The sequence below is a fragment of the Vulpes vulpes genome, chromosome 10 (assembly GCF_048418805.1).
Source record: "Vulpes vulpes isolate BD-2025 chromosome 10, VulVul3, whole genome shotgun sequence".
Lineage (NCBI taxonomy): Eukaryota > Metazoa > Chordata > Mammalia > Carnivora > Canidae > Vulpes > Vulpes vulpes.
In genome coordinates, this window is record NC_132789.1 from 42,611,318 (window position 1) to 42,636,847 (window position 25,530).

General features: G+C 48.9%; 3 protein-coding genes across 4 annotated transcripts in view; 2 read left to right on the forward strand and 1 right to left on the reverse strand.

The window, feature by feature from the left end:
* MTF1 (metal regulatory transcription factor 1) overlaps positions 1–15,671 on the forward strand; it is a 37,950-nt gene extending 22,279 nt beyond the window's left edge. Inside the window, exons 7-11 of one of the 2 annotated variants that reach the window (XM_025991719.2) lie at positions 2,247–2,321; positions 8,537–8,633; positions 9,350–9,933; positions 12,600–12,660; positions 13,919–15,671. In XM_025991719.2, coding sequence (XP_025847504.1) covers positions 2,247–2,321; positions 8,537–8,633; positions 9,350–9,933; positions 12,600–12,660; positions 13,919–14,346 — 1,245 coding nt within the window. In that variant the 3' untranslated portion in view covers positions 14,347–15,671. Of the gene's footprint in view, positions 1–2,246; positions 2,322–8,536; positions 8,634–9,349; positions 9,934–12,596; positions 12,661–13,918 lie in introns of both variants that reach the window. The other variant, XM_025991718.2, reaches the window with a different exon arrangement.
* Positions 15,672–19,995: 4,324 nt separating this feature from the next.
* On the reverse strand, positions 19,996–21,119 carry C10H1orf122 (chromosome 10 C1orf122 homolog). Its single transcript, XM_072723790.1, has 3 exons — positions 20,986–21,119; positions 20,687–20,888; positions 19,996–20,468 (listed from the first exon to the last, which is right to left on the reverse strand). Exons 1-3 carry the CDS (start codon positions 21,018–21,020, stop codon positions 20,373–20,375), a joined length of 333 nt encoding a protein of 110 aa, XP_072579891.1. The 5' UTR covers positions 21,021–21,119; the 3' UTR covers positions 19,996–20,372.
* Positions 21,120–21,244: 125 nt separating this feature from the next.
* Positions 21,245–25,512, forward strand: YRDC (yrdC N6-threonylcarbamoyltransferase domain containing). Its single transcript, XM_072723788.1, has 5 exons — positions 21,245–21,612; positions 22,124–22,238; positions 22,398–22,517; positions 24,193–24,335; positions 24,658–25,512. Exons 1-5 carry the CDS (start codon positions 21,245–21,247, stop codon positions 24,728–24,730), a joined length of 819 nt encoding a protein of 272 aa, XP_072579889.1. The 3' UTR covers positions 24,731–25,512.
* The last annotated feature ends 18 nt before the right edge of the window (positions 25,513–25,530 follow it).

A 25,530-nucleotide genomic window follows, 5' to 3' on the forward strand; every position in this document is an offset into this window, starting at 1 on the left:
CTGTCTCAGGCTTTCAGTGCCATCTAGATTGCCTCTGAATCCTAAATAAAGATCTCCAGCCTGGATCTCTTCCTGAACTCTACACTTGTACAGACAGTCCCCACTTAGAATGATTTGATTTTATGGGTGCGAAAATGATATGCATTCACTAGAAACCATACTTTGAATTTTGATTTGAATCTTTTCCCGGTCTAACAGCAGGTGGTATGATCCTCTCTTCATTTGATCTTAGCCAAAAGGCTGAGATGTGATATGTATGATCCTCTCTTGTGATGCTGGGCAGTGGGAACGAGTCATAACCCCCCATCAGCCCTGCAATAGCAAGGGTAAACAACTGATACACAACAGACCCATTCAACTGTTGGTCTATTTTTTCCCCTTTCAGTACAGTGTTCAATTAATTACATGAGCTAGTCAGCATTTTGTTATAAAATCATCTTTGCGTTAAATCATTTTGCCCAACTATAGGCTAATGTAAGTGTTCTAAGCGCGTTTCAGGTAGGTTGGGCTGAGCTGTGAGGTTTGGAAAAGGAGGTGTTCGATGTATTTTTTGACTTAGGATGGGTTTATCAGGACATAGCTGCACTGTAAGTTGAGGAAGATGATATATTTTCAACCTCCTTTTTCAACCCAGAAATCCTCAGTCTTTTCTAATGTGATATGTCCAAACCACCTTGGCCTGTGGGTCCCTACCTTAGTAAATGGCACCTCTGTGTCTTCAGTGGCACAGGCCAAAAATCTTGGAGTCATTCTTGATACGTCTTTTTTCCCCCTCATACCCTACGTCTGTCAACAAAGTCTCAGCTCTACCATGAGAATAGATGTGGAATCTGATCACTTCTGATACTTTGTTCAGGCTGGTGTCAGCTTTTGTCTGGATTACTGCAGTAACCACTAGGTGGTCTTCCTCGAACCTCCCCCTTCTCCTCACTCCCACCCTGCCCTGACACAGACTGGTCTACATATTTCACCCAGAGCAATCTTTCTAAACCATAAGGCAAATAATTTCTGTCCTCTGTTCATAACTCTCCGGTAGCTTCTTCCATCACTTACAGCAAAAGTCAGAATCTGTACAGTGGCCCACAAGGCCCTATAGACTCTGGTCTCTGGCCTCATTTACTTCTCTTCCTCTCACTTTAGCTGTACTGTCCTCCTTGTGGTGCCTGGAACAAGGGAAGCCAATCCCTGCCCCCGGGCCTTTGTATTTGCTGTGCCCCCTGCTTGGAACACTTTTCCCAGATATGTGCATGACCCATGCTCTCTTCTCTTCAGTATCTGCCCAAAAGCCAGCTTATCTAAGAAGCCTTCCCTGGTCTAATAAAAGGGCATCTCCTGCCCCAGCCGTCTCTATTTCCTTTACCCTCCATAGCACTTAGCATCATCTTGTATTCTTTGGGGATTTTGTCACCCTCTCCATCCCCCCTCACCCCTCCCATGTAAGCTCTGTGGTGGCAGGGACCTTGTTTTGTTCATTATTGTATCCTTGGGCCTAGAACAGTGCCTAATACATAGTAGACGCTCAGTGAATATTTGTTGAACGCATGTATGAATGGGAACATCTGACCCATGAGGTAAGCAGAGTTACCACTTAAAGTGTGTGGTAAATTGCAGCTGGCATCCTAGGAATCCAAAGTTCAGAGTTAGTCTAGGCAGTCATAGTGGGAAAGTATAAAGCCTCAATTCTGCTCTGAGTAAGGATCCCTGAGGTGCTGGGGACACAGTGATGCAATGGAAGATGGACTTCTCATCAGAAGCACTGGGTTTGTGTTCTGCTAATTAGCTGTGTGATTTTGGACAGTTCACTACCAGTCTTAGCATTAACTTTCTCATATTTAAAAAGGGAATATAAAATAATACTTCAGGTTTATATGAATAGCAGATGAGAACATGTGAAATTGCTTTGTAAATGGTAAGACTGATTATACAAATATTATTAATTTGCTATTATTACAGCTTTTGTTAATCTGGAGCCTGAGTCATGAGATAATTCTTAAACTCTTTATTAATCATCTTTAAGAAATATGACATTCTTTAAAAAAACATAAGACATTCTTTTAAGAATCTCAGGATTTTAAAAATTAAAATAATTCACAGAGCCCTTGCTTTGGATGGTTTTTACCTCTCCAAGTAATAAATCTAGACATTTGGAACTGTAGGGACATTGTGATCAACTGTTTTATTACTTGCTATGCTACTATAAATCCTGATTTTTTTGTTACTCAGTTAGAAATTTTTCTCCTTCACAGGATACAAATCATTCACTTTGTCTGAGTGACTTGAGCCTTCTGTCCACAGATTCTGAACTTCGAGAAAATTCTACAGTAAGTGTACCTCTGATACAAGTGTGAGAAAAATAAGTTCAAGAATTGAGCACTCCCTTTGGTGGGAAAATTGAGGAAGGCCAGCCTTTGCAGTCTTCCAGACTTGGTTGTGTCCAATTACTGACCCGTTAGGGCTGTTTTGGTTTTGGTTTTACTTCCTCATAGAGCCTCCATGGGAGAGCTTTTTCTCTCTAATGCCTGATGCCTTTACTCACCTGATAACCTCTGGCCCCAGAAGTTTCATTCTTTTGTTCACCTAGCAAATATTTATTGAGTGCCTAGTCCATTGGGCAGTGTGTTGGTACTGAGCTTGTAGTGGTAAAAAAGTAGGTGTGGTCTGTCCTTGAGCTTAAAATTAGTCTACTATAAGGGGGAGCCAGAATTCACCCAGAATTCCAGTTTGCAGACTTTCTCAAGCCCTGCCAATCTGACTAGAGTCTGTCTTGGAGCTCACTGCATTGGCATCCCAAAGGGAACCTTCTCTATAAGCCGCCTTCTAAAGGACAATCCTACTGTCTCTTGATTAGATGGCTTCAGTTCACTGTCTTTGGAATTTCCCTGCCACTCCTGTGGCTCTATGATGTGCCTTGCAGGCCACTGCATGAAGCCTGAGGTTATACTCCTTCCTGAGGATCCGTGCTTTACTGTGTCACCAACGCTGGTTGTTGTAAATTGTTTGTAGTTTTTCTGTGGTAAGTAAACATAGCTTGAGTTAGATTTTCTATGAGTATGTGCATAAGTAGAAAGGAATCAACGTGGTAGGAAGTATTTGAGCAGAGATGGAAAGACTCGGAAATGCCATGAAATGTGTGCTGTTTCTCAAAGTGTGATCAGTGGAGTCATCTGCAGCACTTCTGGTGACGTAGCTGCTTGGGCCTCATCACAAGCCTGCTTCATCAGTATCCCCTGGGAATGGCTTCTGACACTGTCTTTTTACATAAACACCCCAAGGCTTGGGTTCTTCAGTAATGGCAGAGTTACTGGTATCAGACCAACCCTCCCGTAGAAAACAACTACCAATGCTAGGCAAACGATCAAGAACAACTACTTGAAGGCACCAAAGAGCAACCCCCAAACAGGCAGAGGTAAAGCTCGGAAGAAGGAGCCATGTGGACAATGTCAAAGGCACTAGATAGGCTTTCGAGTATTAGAGCTTGTCAGCCTCAGGGCAAGCCCCAGTTGACACCAAATAAGAGGCTAAAACTCAGTAAACTTTCAGGCACACCGGCTTGAATAACCAGAGGACAGAGTTCAGAGCTACCACAGCAGCACCTGGAAAGTGAAGAGCCAACATAGTGGGAGCCCCAAGCTCTGTGTATAACTGTTCTCATCTCTAGTTGGCCCTAGAACTGTATGTGTGTGAGACAGGCCCTTAGCAGCCCAGCTGAGGCTGAAGAACTGAACAAAGAGGCAGCTGTTGTCCCCCACAGGGACGACCAAGTTTGCAGTTGGGGCACAGCCAGACCAACAGACTATTCAAGCAGACAAACGGACACTGTCTCTTCCAGAAGTATAACAGAATCCGGAGTCTCAACAGCATATCATTTACAATGTCCAGGATGATCCAAAGTTAGTAAACATAAGAAGAAAGAGGAAAACATTAATCCTACTCAAGAGCAATGGTAATCTGTGGAGATGAATCCCAAGATGAGTGAGATGTTAGAATTAGCAGACAAGGATTTTTGTTTTTAAGGTTTTTTTTTTTTTTAAGTTTATTTTTTTTAAGGAATCTTTATACCTGGGACACTTGGGTGGCTCAGTGGTTGAGCATCTGCCTTCAGCTCAGGTCATGATCCCAGGGTCCTGAGATCGAGTTCTGAATTGGGCTCCCTGCAGGGAGCCTGCTTCTCCCTCTGCCTATGTCTCTGCCTCTCTCTGTGTGTCTCTCATGAATAAATACATAAGAATTAAAAAAAAAAAAAAAAAAGCCCCCAACATGGGGCTTAAGCTCATGATCCTGAGATTAAGAACCACTGACTGAGCCAGCCAGGCACTGCAGTAAACAAGGAGTAGCTCTTTTATGCTCAAGGACCTAAAGGAATATGCTTGTAATTGAATAAATATGAAATCTCATCAGAGAAATAGAAACTATAAAAAGTGTACCACATGGAAATTCTGGAACTAAAACTGTATCTGAAGTAAAAAATGTACCGGATGGGTTTAACAGCAGATTGGAAAGGACAGACAAGAGAACCAGTTAAATTGAAGACGGAGGGCAGCCCGGGTGGCTCAGCAGTTTAGCACCGCCTTCAGCCCGGGGTGTGATCCTGAAGACCGGAGATTGAGTCCCGCATCTGGCTCCCTGCATGGAGCCTGCTTCTCCCTCTGCCTGTGTCTCTGCCTCTCTCTCTCTCTCTGTGTCTCTCATTAATAAATAAGTAAAATCTTTTTTAAAAAAAAATTGAAGACGGAGAAATAGAAATGTACCAAATGAACAAAGAAACATTAAATAAGCACCTCATATGATTTTTATGCCTATTCACGTTTTAGAGCTCATAGTTTAAAGTGAAATTTCTATACTGGATGGCCTCAATGCCCTCTGAGTTCTGGAACCTAAGATTTCTGAGTGTAATATCTCTTTAATCTCAGAGGTGTATTAAATGGTTCAAGAGTCCACTCCTGGCCAGGGCCATGACCTAGGACTAAAGAGCTTTCTGGAGCCCTCGGGTCATCAGATGAGGAATCCTGGTTTGGAGGGACATTAAGTACTTTAAAAAAAAGAAAAGAAGAAGAAGAAGGAAAGCCTTTTTTTAAAAAAAAAATAAAACCACAATGTACATCAGGAAGAGAGAGGCTCTGTCCCTTGGGGTCAAATTACATAGTGTGCCCTCACCACCCAACAGTTACTACAGAATTGGCAATACTCTAGTTTTTAGTCTTTCATTCTTAAGGCCACAATTCCTTGAAGTAATAGAATTAATTTTGCTTTGTTCTACATAAAAAAAAAAAAAAAAGATGAATTGTTAATATCACATACATTTTGAGGACATCATCTTTTTCTAGGTTTCTGGGCAGCTGCATATGTATGTGTGTCCTGGAAGTGAGCTTCAGTTTGTTCAGATCTTTCGTTAATGGAGGGTTGGAGCAGCTAGGAATGGGCCTCTGGGCCTCATGGCTCCTGAGCTTCAGGATCCATCCTGGTCCTAGACAACTCCCAGGGTTCTTGGTCTCTCTGCTCCAGGCCCTAGAGGCTCAGCCTGTTCTCGTCTTCTTTACTGTGGGGAGCTGCTCGAACTTGCTCTGCCTCCAGGTTTGTGCCCTGAAGCCTGGCAGTGACTGAGTCCTAGTCCCCTCAGTACATTTTTTTTTAGTGTGTAAAATACTTTTTATTGAAGTATAATATACATACAGAAAAGTACACCTATCACAAATATACAGCTTAATGAATGATCACAATTCATCACATCCATGTAACCAGCACCCAAATCAAGAAATAGAACATTCCCAGTATCCCAGAAGCCCTCCACCCTTCATGCCCACTAACATCTATTACCTCTCCTTAGGGATAACCACTCTCCCAACTTATAGCAACGTGAGATGGATTTGCCTGTTCTTGTGCTTTGTGCAATTGGAATCGTGCCAGTTGTACTGGTTTGTGCTGGCTTCTTTCTTGCAACGTCATGTTTAAGAAATGAATCCATTGGGATCCTGGAGTCCTGGGATCAAGTCCCACATCGGGCTCCCTGCATGGAGCCTGCTTCTCCCTCTGCCTGTGTTTCTGCCTCTCTCTCTCTCTCTCTCTCTTTCTCTCTCTCTCTCTCTCTCTGCCTCTCATGAATAAATAAAGTCTTAAAAAAAAAAAAAAGAAATGAATCCATATTGTTGCATAGCTGTAGATCATTGGTTCTCCTTGGTGAGTAGTAGTTCATTAAGTGAATGTTCCCTTGGGTATGTGGATAGTTTCTAGTGTGGAGCTCTTAGGATAATGCTGCTGGGAACATTCTCATGGTGATCTCTTGGAGTCACACAGGCTTATTCCTTTTTAACAGTGTTATTGCTGATAATTTGTAAACCGGTAAAACAAAAATAACTACCATGAGGAAGTTGTTGAGCTGACAGTGTAGTGGGGTCGTTAGCTCACTACTTTTCAAACTGAATTATAAAGTAGGGGGTAAGGTCTACGTTTTAAGGACATCAGCACAATAGAGAGTATCAGAAGACCTGGCATGTAGTAAGGAGAAGCCTCGTTTCATAGACTTTTGTTATAGTTATAGTACGGATAGTTATGTAATGTGAGGGATGTATGTGTGCACATATAAATTGTTTGTGGGTATATGAAAAATGTAATTCTTACTTTGCATCGTGATGAAAAGTTTGAAGGCTGCTATGTTGGCCTGTGATTTTTTTTTTTAATATTTTATTTATTCATGAGAGACAGAAAGAGAGGCAGTGACATAGGCAGATGGAGAAGCAGACTCCCTGCAGGGAGCCCGATGCAGGACTCGATCCCAGGACCCTGGGATCACAATCTGAGCCAAAGGCAGACTCTCAACCACTGAGTCACCCAGGCTCCCCTTGCCCTGTGATTCTTAACTCCCTCTGCACTGGAAGCAGAAGTCCTGGTGTAGATTTGTGTCTTCAGCATGTGTCATGCTGGCAATCAGATTCACTCATCTTCCAGTCAGTGGAATCATGCTTAGAATAATTAGCCTCTTTTGATTCAAAGGGGCAGTTTCATTTCAGACCTCTAGGTTGCTGCACAGTTGCACTCACCACACTTGCCCAGGCCCAGAGTGATTCTTTCCCCTCCCAGCAGCAGAGTTGTTGGAAAATGACCTGTAAGCACAAGTTGGCACTGATGCAGAATACGGCCTGAAGATGGGTTTTGGTTGGTCTATACAGTGCTTTGTTTTCAGTTATTTGCTTTTAATTACAAATCAGTAGATTTCACATAAAAATCCAAATTTCAGACCATTCTTGAGCTCTGAAGTCCCCACTGTGCATATGACAGGGCCACAATCCTCAGAAGCACTGTAGGTGACTAGAGCTCAGGCCCTCCAGCTTGCCACAGCCTGGGTCCCTGCACCCTTGCTTTACTTCTGTTAGCTGCCTGTACTCCTGGAGGTGTGCTCACCTCTGTCACTCCTGCCCTATGAAATGGCGGGGGGAGGCAGACTGGAGGTAAAAACAATTGCTGTCCCTTCCCCTTAACAACCAAAGAAAAAAAAAAAAACAAAGACAAGCCCGGGGTGCCTGGGTGGCTCAGTGGTGAACATGTGTCTTTGGCTCGGGTCGTGATCCTGGGGTCCTGCGATCGGATCCTGCATCAGGCTTCCCACAGGGAGCCTGCTTCTCCCTCTGCCTGTGTCTCTGCCTCTCTCTGTGTCTCTCACGAATAAATAAGTAAAATCTTAAAACAACAAACAAACAAACAAAAAAGACAAGCCTGGAGATGGCCATTTTATTTGGTGCCTGTCAGGAGTCAGACCCTCAGGCATTGTATTTTTGAGGGGTCCCCCCCCCACATTTTATCTTATTTAAAATGCCTCTGGCATTTTTTAAATTCTTAATAACAAAGAAACTTGCAGTGACAAACAATAGCGAGTATAAGGCAATAACTGTTGCCTCTCATGAAAAGTTTCTTTATATTGTTTGATTCACTACCATGCATCTGTGTTAGACTATTGTAGATGTTATGTAATGACCCTGAAGGGTATTCACAATATATTATTATTACAGGAGAAAAGCAGGTTTCAGGTAATGGATATAATACAATCCCATTTTTAGGAAGGATTTGGTCTTCTTTTAGGTCAGGGGTCAGGAAGCTGTGTTTTTTGTTTGTTTGTTTGTTTTTTGGAAAGAGCCAGATAGTAAATATTTTTGGCTTTGCAGACGGTAGAGTCTCTGACACAACTCAGCTCTGTCGTCAGAGCATAAAAGCAGCATAGACAGTAAATGAACGAGCATGCATCTGTTCCAGTAGAACTTTACTTCCAAAAGCAGGCAGGTCGTCTACAAGTCATAGTTTGCAGGCTCCTGTTTTAGAGTATCTGAGGACCCAAATCTAAAGTGTCCAAGGTTTAGGAAATAGATGTCCCCTTGGAAAGGGAGAGATTAGAAACAAGCATTTTTACATTTATGTGTGAATGTCACCCACTGTGCTATCATTTCAAAATGATCAAAGAAGATCATTCTAGTTCTGCTGCTTTGTGTTCTCTCCCAGTGAAGCATTGCCTCAGGATGACAAGTCTCACGTCTTTGTCTGTCAATCACAGGGCCAAGACCTCAGCACAATTTCACCAGCAATCATCTTTGAATCAATGTTCCAGAATGCCGATGATACGGCAATTCCGGAAGATCCTCAACAGACAGGTTTGTGCCACAGACTCTCTTCCTGCTCACATCTCTGCACTGGGCAAGGGCGCTCCCTTTGTTGACACACCGATGCAGACACGGTGAAGTAGCATTTCAGTTCCTTTGAAAGAAGTATGCGTGGTGAGGGGTCCAGCAAGTGCGGGCCTCTTGTTCGATTCTATTTTTTTCCTCTCCTTCCCTCAGCTAGAGTCTGCTTGAGGGCCTGTTTTCCCTAGCCCTTCAAAAGAAGAGGGTCTCCTTCTTGAAGAGCTTTTGTTGGCTTTCAAAAATGAGAGGAGCTGTGAGCTCTCTCTTCTTCTAATGCGATACCGTGCTTGTGAGTGGGCAGGATCTGTGAACGGCGTTGGATGCATAGATCCTTCTGTGTTTGAATGAAAATCTGTCCCTGAAGCTTCACAGCAGTCAGAAAGTATGTTCACTGGTCATGCCAAAAAAGGATGTCTAGTCTCTTTTCCAGAAAGGCCTTAGAATACATTTTTTTAAATGGTGAAACCTATGGTAGCTCTTCACATTTGTAAAGTGGGGTCACTCATGAAGCCTGGTGCTTCAACCAGAGTGGTCGTTAGTTGGAAAGCAGAGAGCCAGCCTTCTGGGATGAAGGTATTGGCTTTAACGGTCTTCAGCTGTCTTTGCTATAGCCATGATGACTGTGTTTTGTGGCTCATGTAAGGCTTGGGATATGTATATATATTTCTATTTCTTTTTCTTGCCAGCTGCCTTGATTGAAAGTTTTAATGGTGATGCAGAGTCAGTCAGTGATGTTCCGCCATCCACAGGAAATTCAGCATCTTTATCTCTTCCACTTGTACTGCAGCCTGGCATCTCCGAGCCACCCCAGCCTCTACTACCAGCCTCAGCACCGTCTGCTCCTCCGCCAGCTCCCTCCCTAGGACCTGGTTCCCAGCAAGCTGCATTTGGCAACCCCTCTGCTCTCTTACAACCTCCAGAAGTGCCTGTTCCCCACAGCACACAGTTTGCTGCTAATCATCAAGAGTTTCTTCCGCACCCCCAGGCCCCGCAGCCCATCGTACCAGGACTTTCTGTCGTCACCGGGGCTTCGGCGGCGGCCCCAGCCGCAGCAGCAGCGCCCCAATCACAAAGTACTACTGAGCCCCTGCCAGCCATGGTCCAGACTCTGCCCCTGGGCGCCAACTCTGTCCTGACTCATAATCCCACCATCACCATCACCCCGACGCCCAGCACGGCCATCCTGCAATCCAGCCTAGTCATGGGAGAACAGAACCTACAATGGATATTAAATGGTGCCACCAGTTCACCGCAAAACCAGGAACAAATTGTAAGTATTCTGTCTAAATGGATCCACCGGGGTGAAGTATAATTATGTAGGTGACACGTCCCGAGCTTTGTTTCGTAAAGGAAAATGTTTACTGTATCTGCCCTGAAACCTGTGATTTGGCCTCTTGTCGTTGTCCCTGTGATTGAGTGCTAGAAATCCAGGGAATGGTGTGCTGCATACTTATATAAGGAAGCAGTAAAGCAGCCCAGCACCAGCTAGGACAGCAGAGCAGTCACTAGACTGCGGAGGTCCAAGAACAGTTTAAGAGAGAGGGTTCTTCTCCAAGGCTAGACCGTTGTGAGGGCATGGTGGAACCCGACACAGCAGTGGCCATGACAGAGAGAGAATCATTGCCCCCAGGGCCACCTCTAGAGTCAGTTTCTATGCAAGTGTTTGGTCTCGATGATGAAGGAAATGACTTGGTCATTTAATTAAATATATTTTGAGGGTCTGGTGTTCACCAGATGCCATGCATGATATACTCTTGGGGATACAAAAAAGTGGAAACAATGATATCTTTTTCATAAAAACTTACATTCTAGTTAAAGACACTAAAATGCCTCAAAGAAAGTTAACATTACCAGTAGGGAAAGTGCCAAATAACAAAAATGGTAATAAAAAAAATAACAGCAGTGATTTATTGAACCCTTAGTATGTGTAAGGGCTCACTGTGCTGATTAAGCACTTTTTGAAAATCATTACCTTTCATACATTATTTTTAGATTACCTTTTTTTTTTTTTTTTAGATTTTTTTTTTGAAGGGGTAGTACAGAGAATTCCCATACACTTCCTGGCCACCGCCCACCCCACCCCACCCCCAGTCAGTTTGCCCTATTAGTAACATCTTGCATTAGTCTGGCAAATTTGTTACAACTGATGAATCAGTATTGATATATTATTACTAACTAAAGCCCATAGTTTACATTAGGGCTTACTCTTTGTGTGCACCATTCTGTGGGTTTTGACAAATGAGTGATGTCATGTGTCTCCCATTACAGTATTCAGAGTAGATTCACCACCCTAAAAATCCCTGTTCTTCACTTATTCATCCCTTCCTCCCTCCCCCTTGCCCTTAGCAACCAGTGATATTTTTACTTTTACATTTATGTGTGAATGTCACCCACTGTGCTAACTAAGCACTTTTAAGTGCATTGTTTATTTAATCACAAGAATCCTAGGAGGTGGGTGTGATTTTACCAGTGGAGAGGTGAGGCCCAGAGAAGTTAAGTGACTAGATCAAGGTCATGCAGCTCATAGGTGGCAGAGCTGGGATTTGAGCATAGACAGACTGGTCCCAGAGCCTAGGCTGCTGACTGCTACCTCGTATTACCAGATGAGAGGTGCAGAGTCGAGGCTTGTTGGGTGGCCATACAGGTCAGGTGAGCCTTGAGGTATGAGGACGATATAGGAAGAGAAAAGAACATATTAAGTAGGAGAATGTGTGGGTGAGTATATGACGCTGTCAAACTGGAAAGTAGTTTAGGGCTAAGTAGAGCATTTAGGTTCCATAGATCAGGTGCCAGCCACCTCTGGAGGCCACCTGGTTCCATGTTTAGATAGCCAGAGTCACTGGAAAGGCCTTTTTGGTGTTCTAATCCAATCTTCTCTGTGCCATTTTAATAATTTTTTTCTTGGACCTGCCCTGGGGAGCTGCATAGAGCAGGTGTCTTTCTTTTTCCATATAATTCATTTTGTGTATTTAAATAGGGGTCTCATTTCTCCACCATTATTTTGTCGTGTCAGCTCCTGTAACTTAGCCAGAAGCTTTCATATTCTTTCTACACTCAGCCTAGAGATGACTTTTCTCCCTCTTAAAGGGATAAAAGACAAAGCCTTTTTAAGAAAATACTTGAAGAAAGCAGAAATTCTGTAGCCAGTGTAACAGGAGGTGTTACCACAGTGAAAAGGGATGATCTCTGGGCCTGACGCTACGGTCCACCTCATAATAACATAAATAGGGCAAGAGGCTCACCGCATGCCGCAGGTTCTACAGGCATCCTCTCATCCACCTTCACAGGGTCCTCTAGGAGGTCCTTTGGTTATCATCCCCGTTTTACCAATGAGGACACTGAAACTCTGAAGAAGTAAAATCATTTGCCTGGCCTTAACAACTAAGAGGTGGCAGGGTGTGGACTTGAGTCCAGGGCCCACCCTGCAGCCACTACCCTGTGTGGCTTAAAGCACACTGCCTGGGGCCTTCATGGGACTCTTGTGCCAGTGAGAGGAAGTCTTAGCCAGTCCTTAGTGTGCCACTGGATCCTTGAAGAGACCGAAGAACTTTCCAGCCTCGTGGAAGTATTGGGGTGTGGCAGCACTGGAGGGCTTTTAGGGAAGCTAGCCCTGGGGATCCCTGGGAGAAGACCACAGCTTGAGCAAGGCAACCTTGGCAGAGCCTTTGGGCAGTCAGAACCTACTGGAATGGGCAGCTGGGAGACAGCCAAGTAGTAGGAGACAAAACCGGCTGCATCGTCAGCACTGAATGTCAAACAGTGCAGTGACCTCATGTCAGAGCACAAACAAAACATCACTCAGTGCAAACATCCTTGAACACTGAGGGTTTTCTGTCCTCTTGGATGACTAGTACAATCGGACAGGCTTCAGGTCCTTGGAGATCTGCCATACTTGAGTGGCTATAAATTGTGATTCCTCTTTCTTTCCCCCAGCAGCAAGCATCTAAAGTTGAGAAGGTGTTCTTTACCACTGCAGTACCAGTAGCCAGTAGCACAGGTATGTAATTGTGTGTTAGCCTTCAAAGAAAGTGAACTCTCTGGGCCCCTTAGGGCACAGTTAATGGTTGCTTTGCCCCAGATTTAAAAAACTCTAATTTGTCAGATTGTATTGTTTATTTATTAGAGTATTTCACATATTCACAACTATTGGAAGTTAGCATATCTATGGCATAAATGCTATATTTAACGTTCCTTAAGGAGCAATGGTTCTTTTCTTCTCAGATATATCTTTTAAATGTAACCAGAAGGAAGTTTGACTCGCAGTTAATGCCAAAGAGGGCAGCTGTTAATTCATTGGACTCTTTTCTAATTACAGTAATGAAGAAATAGCATGTGGGTCAGAGACTCATAGAGTGAAATGTGCCTTTTTTTTCAAACTATTTTATAGATTAAGAAATGGGGCCCTGAAGACTTAAATGACTCGTCCAAAATTGTCAGTGAGTTTGTGGCAGAGACAAAGCACTAGTTCTCAGGTCTCCTGACTCCCACTCTGTTCTCCTGTTCTCTGGTCTCTAGCTTTTTTTGAGACACACAAAGCCTGTCTGATTTCACAGTGGGACTATGCAGAGAGCACACACACGCACAAAAGGGCAGGAGAATGTGCATGAGCGCAAGGCTGACCGTGTACAGGGGGATTCCCCCCACCAACCATGTGTCTGAGCCTGGGGATGGGAGCATGAGGCTCTGGAGGAGCTTGGTCTCAGGCAGGCGAGACACAAGCCCCAAGTCCTACCCTGTGTGGAGAGAGGTGCGAAGGGAGGCAGTAGCTCCATGCATATGGTTGGGAAGCTCATGGGCCCATGGGCAGCCCTAGGTGTTAGCCTGCTGGAAGCAGCATCAGGAGAGGAGGGGATGAGCTGGGTCTTCAGAGAAAAGAAGAGGAAGTTCTCCGGAGAAACAGCCCTGTCTGGGGAGTTTAGGCAGAAGCAAGAGCTCATAGGCCCAGAGGTATGAAGAACAGATGTCAGGGAAAGGGAGGCATATGCTGTGGCTGGCATGGAGGGGACAGGGCAGAAAGGCTGGAAACGAAGCTGGAAATACAGGGTCATCTAGGTGGTGTGCCTGGCTCTCTAAGGACAAGGGACCTTGGCGTGGAGGGGATGGGGAGTGTCAGGCAACACAAAGCCTGGAGCATGGCATTCTTCCTTGCCACCATTCCATCCTGAGGCACTCGGCGCTCCCCTAGTCCGTACCCCCGTCCCTCATGCCCCTGCCTGCGGCTACTTGAGGAGCAGTGTCTCTTGCCTCTCTCGCAGGGAGCTCTGTACAGCAGATTGGCCTCAGTGTTCCTGTGATCATCATCAAACAAGAGGAGGCGTGTCAGTGTCAGTGCGCGTGCCGGGACTCTGCCAAGGAGCGGGCGGCAGGCAGGAGGAAGGGCTGTTCTTCCCCACCCCCTGCAGAGCCGGGCCCCCAGCCTCCTGACAGGTCCAGCCGGAAGCTACCACTGCAGACTTTTTCCTCGCCCCCTGGCCCCTTGTCGTCCTCCTCTGCTGTACCCTCTTCCTGTGAGCAAAGCAGACAAGCAGAGACTCCTTCAGACCCTCAGACAGAAACGTTAAGTGCCATGGATGTGTCAGAGTTTTTGTCCCTCCAGAGCCTGGACACCCCGTCCAATCTGATTCCCATTGAAGCACTACTGCAGGGGGAGGAGGAGATGGGCCTGACCAGCTTCTCTAAGTGAAAGGGGGCTGCCTGCACTCACCTCCAGCAGAGGCGGCCGAATGGGAAGCAGAAAGTGTGGTGCCTGCCATCAAGGGGGGTCAGCAATTCGAAGGATGAAGAAATTTACTGTTTGAAATCCTCACCTTTCAGACGTATTTTCTTTAGTCATATCCCAGGAGCATCCATTTTAAGGAACTGATCTTTGGAGAAAAAAAAAAACCAACAACAAAAAAAAACAAAACAAAAAAGCTAAGTTATAAATGAACTGTTTGGCTGCACTGTATGTCACTTTTGCTTATTGTCATGTGAACTTGGAAATTAAGGTTACTCGTATGCATAAACATTCGAAACGAAAGGGTGTGGATTCCATCAGTCTGATGCTGCCCATCACTTGCACTGGGGTCTTTGTGGTTTGGGCAGCAGAGCTCAGTGGGTCGGCTGTCCCTCTGCCCTGTGCGACTTTTGAGTCTAAGGCTGAGGCGGAAGCGGGCACCGGAGGCCAGACCCTCACTCCACCAGAGGGGGCTGTGGCAAAGGCAGGCCAGACAGCTGTGAGCTGGACAGGGATTGGTTTTGGTGGTTTTGTTTGCTTTTGCTGTCGGTGGAGCTCAGGGGGACTCTGGGACTCTGGCAGGTGTTATCCTGCAGCCAGCTGCAGCACAGTGGGTAGCTGAAAGCCTGGCCTGAGGCTGTGTGGACGATCAGGTTCTGGGGGGGCGTGGGGGGCCCTAGGCGAGCCGTTGACTGCTGTTGATCCACGTGTGTGCAGAGCAGGCTCTAGCAACATTATCACAGTCTTTGCCTTCCTAAGTTCTTCCTGTCTCTTTTGGTCTGGCCAGGGCCGGCAGATTGCAGTGAATTTTTGGGGGGAATGTCCCTGTGTTATTCTAGAGTGGACATGTGGCTTATGGCCAGTTGCTGGGTGGTGGTCTGCCTGCCTTTAATGGTATTTTCTTCTTCAGAGCAGAAGAGCTGCATTTTGCTTATCAGAAGAAGGTGCAGCTTTAAGGGAGTTTTTTGTTTGTTTGTTTTTTGGGGTTTTTTGTTGTTGTTGTTTTCTTTCTAAGGCGGCATGTAATTGGCAGGCCAGGTATCCAGGTTCCAGGTTCCAGCCAGGCTTTTGGTTGCCCCTCCCATCCCCGCCTCCCACCCCTCTGGATTTTGCATACAGTCTAGTACAGTGCAAAGAAGGATGTGACTTGCTCAGCTTAGTCATGTGATTTCTAAACAAAAAACAAAAACAAAACAAAAAAAAACACAAAAAACAAAAACCACAAAAACGATGATCTTCTACTCAGGGTAAAACAAAACAAAACAAAAAAATAATCCCCCTTCCACCAAAAAGCCTGAAATGTTGCAATAAGTTATCTCATTTGGAATGTTTCATTAAGTTGTGTTATAGGAAAATTTTTTTTTTAATTTGTGTGTAGAATGATATCCATCTGTCTGCCTTTGGCTCCAAGTCATTGCCTCTTTAAAATAAAACCTAAAATACAGTTCACACTAAAATGAAAAGTTTCTCTCAACCGGCTATATTACCATAGTCATGAGTGCTCAGCAGGCTCACGGAGCCCAGAAATGAGGCCTGAGGCCTGGCCCAGGGTGTAGACTAGGCCTCTGCCTCCAAGAGCCCCTTCCTTCCCTGCCTTGAGCGAGGAACAGGGGTCCACAGACAGGACTGCTCTTCTGAGTCAGCAAGGTCAGGCAGAAAGCAGCCATAATTTTGGCTTCTTTTTCCATTCCCTAATGTAGAGAGATCTGCATGTGTCACTCTTCTGTTCTCTGAGCTATCACTCAGGGCCAGCCAAGACCGTATCCAGAGCTGATCATTTATCTGGGAGCCAGAGGCCCTGCCTTGGACAGAATTTCAGGGACAGAGTTGGACCAGAGGGCAGAGGTAGTAAACATTGTGCCTGCCACGAGGAGAAAAGGGCTTTCCCTGCAGGCAGCTGGTGGGAGCTTCTCCTTCTGGGAGTCTAGTCGGGAGTCCCTTTCTTTTTAGACCTCCTGCACTCCCCTCCCCGAAAGGCTGGTGGCTTCTGGTGCCCACCTGACCACAGCAGAAGTCTGTAAGGCGGAAGGAAACTTCTGTTACCACGGTGGCTTAGTCTTCCTGCACAACCAGTTGCTGAGCGTGGGCTGTCCTTGGCTGTCTCTGGGTCTTGCACCCATGGGAAGCTCTGAGGCAGGAACCTCGCTTAATTTCTAAATTAATTTGAAAGGGCAGAGCAACACGCTGGAGTCCCAGAGGTAGCTCGTAGCGGAGGGCGTGAATGACCTCCCCACATACCCATCTTAGGGGTACCTGGGACTCAGTTTCCTGGGAGCCGAGGTGGGAACAGAAACCCAGGGCCATTGGACGTGGCGGTGGTTTCATTATCGCTTCTTTCCGGTTAGCCAGGGCTGTGCTCCTGCTGGGCCTTGCTAGGTCAGTGGCTTTTGTGCTCTCCACAGATTGGCAGTGATGAAGAAGCCTCTTAAAACAGTATTTAGGCTGACAGGTTTTTCTAGTTGAAGTATCTGCCTCTTGAGGGTGACTCAAAATTATAAGGGGGACTATCAGGGCCAATTAGCTTTTGAAAAATCAGGAATGTGCTTAAAATGCTAGCAAGTGGTTGTGAAGAGCAGGTTTTTTTCCACAGTGCAGGCAGTCTTTCCTTCCTCTTCCGGTGCTCTTTCCCTCCCATCAGCTCCTGCAAAGCCTGGCCGCTGGTGCCAGGGACGCTGGGGAAGAGCGGGCCACTGGCTAAAGTGGAATGAGCCATCCCGGAGAGCGCTTTCCCAAGCCCAGGAACGAACCTGTGGTGAGGTTAGGGAAGGGCTGCAGACTTCGGGCAAGGTGAAACCAAGCCTTTTTTCTTCCCATGGTAACCTTAGCCATTTCCACCCGGTAGATGTCTACTTCCAGCTCCCACTGGCATCTCCAGTTCCACACCGCCCCTCTACATGGTGTCGTCAGCACCAGGGACTGGAGTTCACAGACTCAGGAGGGGTAGGGCACGGGCTGGCACCAACTGCCTTAGCGATTTGGGCCCTTCCCAGCAGGCGGGTGAGACATGGAGGGAGGATGGCCCTGCCTCTCCTGGGGGAGGTCTGGCCAGCCTCGTGGGGGCATCACCAGTTTGGTGACAGGCGTTGGTGTCCTTTATTAAATTCCACCCCTTTCCCCTTAGAAGGAGATCATGGTACAAAGCCCAGGAGGGGCCTTAAGGTGTGAAGACCTTTCTGGGTAGAAGCCAGGGACTTCTCTCCACCACCTCTGGGAAAGTCAGTTGATTGGAGTTTTACCGTCAGGGTCAAGGCAGTGAATGGACTGATGTGGATCGTGGAGGGTGGGTGGGTTTTCCTGAGAGACTTTGTATAACGCTGAATGTGTCCAGAGGGATGAGTTTGCAGAACCTCATATTGGTATATTAAAGAAATAATAAAATAAAAAAGCACTTTAGGTTATTTTATCTTTAACCCAATTGCTGCAATTTCTTTTGTGTGTATATATATATATATATATATATATATATATATATACATATATATACTTTCCACAAAGTTTTATTTTTTGCTCAGAATAAAAAGTTAAATTGAGGTGTGAAAAGAAAAGCACTTACCTTGGTGCAATATGTGTAGCTTGATGGTCGTTGTCCCATGTGGCCCTGGCCTGGCCACGTTTTTTACGCTCAATCAGAGCCCCGTGCTGTGAGGCTGTCTATAGGGAAACACTATTATGCATTCTCAGCAACTGCTCAATCTATGCAAGCCTTCCCTGTGTGCCCGAGGGCGCCCCTCAGGCTCTCTGAAGAACTGCTGCGGGTCCTGTTTTCTTCTGCGGACTGTTGAGGCCCTTTCCCATCACTTCGTGGTCCCTTGCCATCTTGCCCCGCCCTCACCATTACAAAGTGATGCCTGGAAGGAAGGAACAGGTTGTTCCTAGGTAGAAACCTGGCACCTTCTAGACTTTTGTATTTGTAATCACGTTCTTTGTCCTTAACATTAGAGACTTCCCCCAGAGTCACCGAAACCATTGATTTGTGGAACTGCAACAGTATTGCCAGAGTTTACATTTTCCTCCACCACCAGTCAGAAATCTGTTTGGGAGATGGTGGTGGTAGGAGGGGAGCGGGCAGCATGAGCCATTTCCCTACTGCTCCCCTCACCACCCGTGTTGGCTCTTTAAGCAAAAAGGTCTCCAGCCTTCATTAAATCCAGTAAACAAAGCTGTTAGTAATCTGCTTTATCGACTTTCTTCCTTCCCCCGTACTCCTCTTTTGTCTGGGGTGGGGGGCCCCCTCTCCCCATTCTATCTTCAATTCTCAGGCTACTATAGAATAGAGAAGTTTTGAAATAACACTTCAGCCAAAGCAGAAAAGATTTCCACAGATCAATATGCAAACGGTCCTGCTGTGATATCGATGGGAAATTGTCCATTCCCTAATATTGGGGTTGGGGGTGGGGGGAGGCGACAAAACTGAATTTTGCCTAGCTCTGGTTGGTAGTCAGTTTAGCCTGTTTCCTCTTGCATGTTTTTGGGGGACAGGGAGAGGGTCCTGTGTCTCCTCTCACGCCCTTGGGGGAAGCTGATGATCACTGTTGGGGCGTTTCTCACTGTTACCCTGTTCCGGAGGGCTTCTCAGTCTGCACTGAAAAATGCAAATTAAACTGGATCTCATGTCAATGTGTACATAGTACAAGCTTTTTTTACTGGAAGCAAAGTTTAAAACCACACACTGCCCTTTTGGTGGTGTTCCTGCTGGGCCAAAAATTGGGTGATAATGTAGTGTCACTTTCTCAGCTCAATGCAGTTTCTACTCTTTTTCTTATGGGAAAATTTTTCATAAAACTTTTTTTCACCAAAACCCAGGGGTGTTTTTTGTAATATCCTTGTTATCCTCGTAGTGGTGCCAAGTCAGAGGCCTCTCTTGCCCTTCTCCCATGTCCTTAGGCCTCCCCAGGGCGCCTTTGATTCAACAGTCTACAGCCTTTGTTGTGTTTTGGAGAATGTGAGGGTGGAGGGGGGGGTCAGAGTTCAAGGTGGCTGTTACCTTTCCCTGTCAACTCCTCCTAGACCCTTTTGGGGGAAGGTGGCTGGAAACAGGTTTTTGCTGAATTTCTGGCTCACATCTTCTGGCCAGGAAAGGCAAGACCCACAGACAGCCTTCTTTTTTTTTTTTTTTTTTTTTTGACACACACTAGTAGTCATTGGCCGGAGGTCTTGGTGACAGTGTTTTAAAATCTCAAATTGTTTTAGTTGGATTATGTAAAAGCCTATCAAGTTTATTTAAGTGTGAAACATGGGAACAACGGACTTCCACTGAGCGATATGAAAACGTTACAGGTTCAGTACTTCCAAAGGAAGAAACCTCCAAACCCAAAAAAAGAGTAAATATGAATTTGTATTTTTGAAGAATGTGAAATAATGGTGTTTGCTTAATTGCTCATTTTGTATAAACTTAATATTGTACTTTAAAATATCTGCTAAGAAGTGAAAATTTAACTTTTTGGAATTGAAAAAGCAATATTAAATACTAATGAAATCCTAATTAAATGCTTATTTAAATCTGGTAGTATCTGTGGCATTTCTTCCCAAACCCTCCCATGGTTGACAATTTCAACTCCCCCCCCCCCCCCCCCAGGTGAGTCTTAGGGGACAGAAAGGAAAGGCCCATGACCAGGAGAGTCTGCAGGTTTCCTTTTAATCAAGGCTCTGCTAAAAGTGTTTTGTGGGGCCGGGAGCCCCCAAAGCATGAAATGGACATGTAACACCACTTGGATCCCCCAAAGCAGGCCAGGCCACTCTGGAGAGCGCTGCTGGTCTGCCCAAAGCCGGGTGACCAGCCTGGGTGTTCGCTGGCTACATTCCAAAGCTCAGCACTGCCTTCAGCCAGGATGAAGTGGGAGTGAACCCAGCCGCCAGCAGAGCTGCCACCCCAGGCCGAGCGCCAAGTACCAGCCGCTGCCAGTGAAGACTGGCCCCTTCATTGGGGGGGTTGTCCGGAGTCCAGCCGCCAGCCCCGGGAGGGAGAGAGAGGTCAGGACGCCCATCAGGGACGGTCAGGGCTCCGCAGCTCCGTCGCCTGCATCCTTTGGAAAGCCGCCGCGGGCGGAGACGGCGGGCTGCGGAGGCGCTCCGGGCTTGGCCGACACGTTCTGGTGGGAGCAGAAAGGAAAAGTGAGGCTGGGAGGCAAGGCCTTGGCTTAGGCCCCGCCAGGACGCAGGACTGAACTTTTCCAAAGGCGGTCGCGCAGACGAAGGGAGGCGGCGGGGGGGGGGGGGGGCCGCGGGGGGCGCCCTTCCACACCCACCCCGGGCGGCCCAGCCCCGCCGCGGCCCCCGCCTCCCAGGCCCGGCCCGGGTGGGCACTGACCCCGCCGCCAGCCGGCTCCGGGCGCCGGCGGCCCAGCTGCCGCAGCATCTCCTCGCAGGCGGCGATGGTGTCCAGGAGCTGCCGCTGCCGCTGCTCCACGGCGTCCAGCAGCTGCTGCGCGCGCTCATCCCGGGGCGGCTGCGGGGGCGGCCTCCCGCCGAGCCCCAGCCCCGCCTTCGCGCGGTCCACGCCGGCAGCCTCCCTGCCCGGGAGAGAGCGACACACGCACGGTCAGCGCCGCGCTCGCGCTCGCGCGGGGCCCGGGCCCCGTCCCCCCGCCCCGACGGGCCCGCTCTCACCCCCGCGACCAGTCTGAGCCCGCGCCCCATTCCATCTCCGCCTGCGCGGCCCGACCACCGCCCCCCTCTCGGCCGCCCCCCTCCCCAGCGCCGCGCTCGGGCTCCGCACAGCCGCGCCCCGCCCCGTCCCCACCGGTCTCCTTCAAGCCTCCTGGGGGTCGCGGTCCCTTTAAGCGGCCCGGCGCGGGGGTGGGGCCGGGCCGCCGCGGCCGGAAGCTGGCTGGGCGCGTCACTTCCTCCCGGAAGCGGGCCCGGGCGGATGTCTCCGGCGCGCCGGTGCGGGGCGCTGAGGGCCGCGGTGGCTGCCGGCGCGGGGCTGAGCGAGGGGCCGGCGGGCTCCGCGCGGAGGGGCCGCCTCCTGCGCGCGCCGAGCCGGCTGCTGCGGCTCCCGGGGGGCGGGGCCGTGCGGGCCGCAAGCCCGGAGCGCGCCGGCTGGACCGAGGCGCTGCGGGCCGCCGTGGCCGAGCTGCGCGCCGGCGCCGTGGTGGCCGTGCCCACCGACACGCTGTACGGCCTGGCCTGCGCGGCGAGCTGCTCGGCGGCGCTGGACGCCGTGTACCGCCTCAAGGGCCGCAGCCACGCCAAGCCGCTGGCCGTCTGCCTGGGCCGCGTGGCCGACGTCTACAGGTGAGGCCGCCCCGACCCGGCCCCGCTGGGGGCGGCCCCGCGGGAGGGGCTTCCGGTGACAGGCCCGGGAGACCGAGGCGCGGGGAGCGGGAGGGGCTCGGCCGGGCTCCCCCGGGGGGGCGGAGGGGGGCGGAGGGGGGCGGGACCCGGAACCGGAGATGCGCGCCCTCCAGCCCCTCCAGCCCCTCCCTGGGCGCCTCTGCCACCGCGCGCGCGGCGGGGCGGGGCTCGGCGGGGCGGGGCGGGGCTCCCACGGCCTTAGACACGCGCACGCGCACGCACACGCACGGCCGAGGATGCAGAGCACGCCCCGGGGCGCCGCGGCGCCGTGCAGGACCCTCGCAGCGTGCGACCCGGCCGCCGTGGGAGCCAGGACACGGAGGCGTGGGCTCGCTGACCCCGGGAGCCCTGCGTGTCAAACCCTCCGGGGAGCTGGAGAGCGGAGACGGGTCCCGCATGGCCCTGGACGAGGACCGGCACTGACCCTTCATCCCCCGATCTGTGTTTCCAGGTACTGCTGCGTGAGCGTCCCCGATGGACTCCTGAGAGACCTGCTGCCGGGCCCCGTGACCCTGGTGTTGGAGCGCTCGCAGGAGCTCAATCGAGACCTGAACCCCTGCACTCCTGTGAGTCGCATCTTGAGCTCTTGCACCCCCCCCCCCTTGAGACGCCTGCCAACGTCCACATGCATCCACACGGGCCTGCCAGAGCCGTTTCCCCACCCCTTACCGCCTCTCCTGACCCTCCTGACCCTCCTGACCCTCTGGGCCGCTCTTGTGTCCCAGCTTGTCGGCGTCCGCATCCCGGACCACGCCTTCATCCAGGATCTGGCCCAGATGTTCGGGGAACCACTCGCTCTCACCAGCGCCAACCTTAGCTCCCAGGCCAGTTCTCTGACCGTGGAGGTGAGTCACCCGGTCCTCCCTGCCTCCGCCAAAGCATCACCAGGCCACACACACACACACACACACACACACACAGTTTCCTCTGAACCAGCCGGGTTGATGGTTCACTGGGGTGCCTCGCAGGAGGCTCTACCCATTTGGTCCGATGGTGGGAAGTCTGTACGGTTGGCACAGGGTGGGGGAATCCAAATTGAACTTGGAAAGGTTTCATTAAAGTGTTTGAGAGGTGACAGGGAGAATTTTTTTTTTCCTACTGTCTTTTTTTTTTTTTTAAGATTTTATTTATTTATTCATGAGAGACGCAGAGAGAGAGGCAGAGACACAGGCAGAGGGAGAAGCAGGCTCCGTGTAGGGTGCCCCATGCAGGACTCGATCCCGGGACTCCAGGATCATGCCCTGAGCGGAAGGCAGCGCTAAACCGCTGAACCACCCAGGCTGCCCCCTACTGTCTTTTTAATAATTAAAAAAAAAAAAAAAAAAAAAAAACCATCATGGTAAGTGTAATTTTTTCCACCACCGCCCCCCTCCCCCCTTTTGTGGTGATAGCTGTTTGAAAAAATAGTTAGGCAAGAAGTCTTGACAACAGTGCTGTAAAGAAAGTTCCGGCTCTGAAACGTTAAATCGCTTGACCCAGGGACTCCCGACCCCGTTCTCTTCCCTGGCTACCAGTCTAGTCGGAGAAAGGATCATCCTAATTCAGTCTTGAACTCATAGCTTGAGGGGAGGGAAAAAAAAACAAAAATGAGAACACAAAGAAATGTCACCCACCACGCATTTTTCTTCTTCCTGAACTTGAATGTAAAATATAGCACAGTGATGGGGTTCTCCATGCCTGGACCTAGAGAGCAGCTTCAGGGGCCTTAGAAAGTGAGAGCCCAGCACCCTATCCTGTCCTGGGCCCACAGGCTTTACCTGGGCCCTGTGGTTATGCCCGAGGCAGTGGGGTTGGGGTGGGGGTGTTCTTGGCTTGTCAGCAAACAGTTGACCTGTCCCAACGCAGGAACTGGTGGTTATGATCTTTCATTCCAAATGCCCAGGCCCAGCCACGGCTGCAGGGTTTCCATGAGTGGTGGTGCTGGGGAGAGTGGGCGATGCTCTCACACAGTTAACAATTCAGTCCATGGTTTTTGGGGAGGGTATCCTTCCTGTAGCCCAAAGATTGAGTGCTGGTGCCTTGCACGTGGAAGAGTCCGTCCTCCGTGTCTTCCTCTCCCTACCCTTATCCAGGGTTCTTGTGAGATCTAGGATCATAGTGTCCTGGATGAAGTAACTTGCATGCAATGACACAGAAATTTGGGTGAAAGTTCAGGGTAGAGCCTCCATCTTTGGACACCTGCCCAGGACTCCGGTCACTGTACTTCTACGTCTCTGACAGGAGCGCCATGTGGAGTTTCCTCTTGGCACAACAGAATTTTTGTTAAACTCTAGATAGGTGTTACTTGAGGTAGTAACCTGGGAGGGCTCCAAACCTCATAGGATGCCGTGTCCTCGGTGCTCAGGCTGTGTCCTTGGCACAGCTGACCTTAACTGAATGAGGTTCCTTCCCCTGCTTAGAGGGAAATGCCTCCTCATTTAGAAGTGTGCGGCCTCCGTCTTCCTATGAACACTGTGTGTCCTATGACATCACTACAGACACCAGGGGTAGTGTCCATGTTCTTCCTCTTCCTCTTCTCAGGAGTTCCAGGACCTCTGGCCTCAGTTATCCCTGGTCATTGACGGGGGACCCATTGGTGATGGTCAGAGCCCTGAGTATCGTCTGGGCTCAACTGTGGTTGACTTGTCCGTACCTGGAAAGTTTGGCATCATTCGCCCAGGCTGGTAAGTCTCTGCTGTGGCATGGGGATAGAATTTCAGGAAGGTTGGGGCGTGGGGGGTGGAGTGGGGAGGAAAACTTAACAAAATAAAGGTTGGCACTCCTGCCTTGTCTGGAGCGGGGTGGGCAGGTTTGGAGAAGTGGTGGATGGAGGGGACTAAGTTTGCTGGTGTTTGCTGGCTTTTTGAGGATTCAAAGGATTCATCAAGGGTTTGGGGAAGAGAGCATAGTCAAGACCAGAGGATTTAGAGGTCGCTGATCGCCAGACTCTGGTGGGCTCAGGGCTTTGGGAAGTCAGATTTTAACTGCCCTCCGTTTCTTCCTCAGTGCCTTAGAAAGTACTACAGCCATCCTCCGACAGAAGTACGGGCTGCTCCCTTCACACGGATCCTGCTCGTGAACCTCAGGAAGAGGGAGGGCCGGAGGACTGGTGCTGGACACTATGTGTCTGTCCACTGGGGACTGGCAAGGTCTCATTGACAGAGGCCACTGGGGCTACAATGTTACTAGTCTGACTCTTAAAAGCAACTTATCTTTCTGAACGCTGTAGACCAGGCTTTCACGCCTGGTGGGGGAGGTCATATTTATTATCTGTAATTTCTTGTATCAGCCACAAGCTTACTAGAGACTGTATTTGAGAACATTCCTAGGATGGCCTTGTTTTAATAAGTTTTTTTTGGAAACTTTTTGAAGGATAATTTGAGGCACAGATTCAAAGTCCAGTCAGAGCCCCCCCTCAGGGGTGGTGGTGGCTTTTAAGGTCCAAATCCGCCAGAGCACCAGCTGGTGCTGTGTAAGAGCCTCCAGTGACCAAAGGCATATGTTTGGGTACCTGAAGCTGGAACCAGAGTAGGATAAAGACTGTTGAGCCGCAGGCCCGACACGATTTCCTCTGAACTGGAAAGGCAGCGGTAAGGCCTGGTGGAAAGAGTCATCACTTCGGACTATGGGTGGGAAGTGAGCTCAGTTATAACGGTGTGGGGGTGGGGAAGTCCAAATCAAAGAATGCTGGAAAACAAATCTCTACTATTCTTTCCAGCCAGTGGCTTTTTTTCTTATTTATTCATAAAATAAATTAATGAGTTATGCCTGCAACACCTTTATTTGAATCCGGTATGTACTCAGAAGCCTGTATCTCCATTCACATGTGTACCAAGTGTTAAACATAATGATTCTTGGCTATTTGAGTCTTATTTCTCC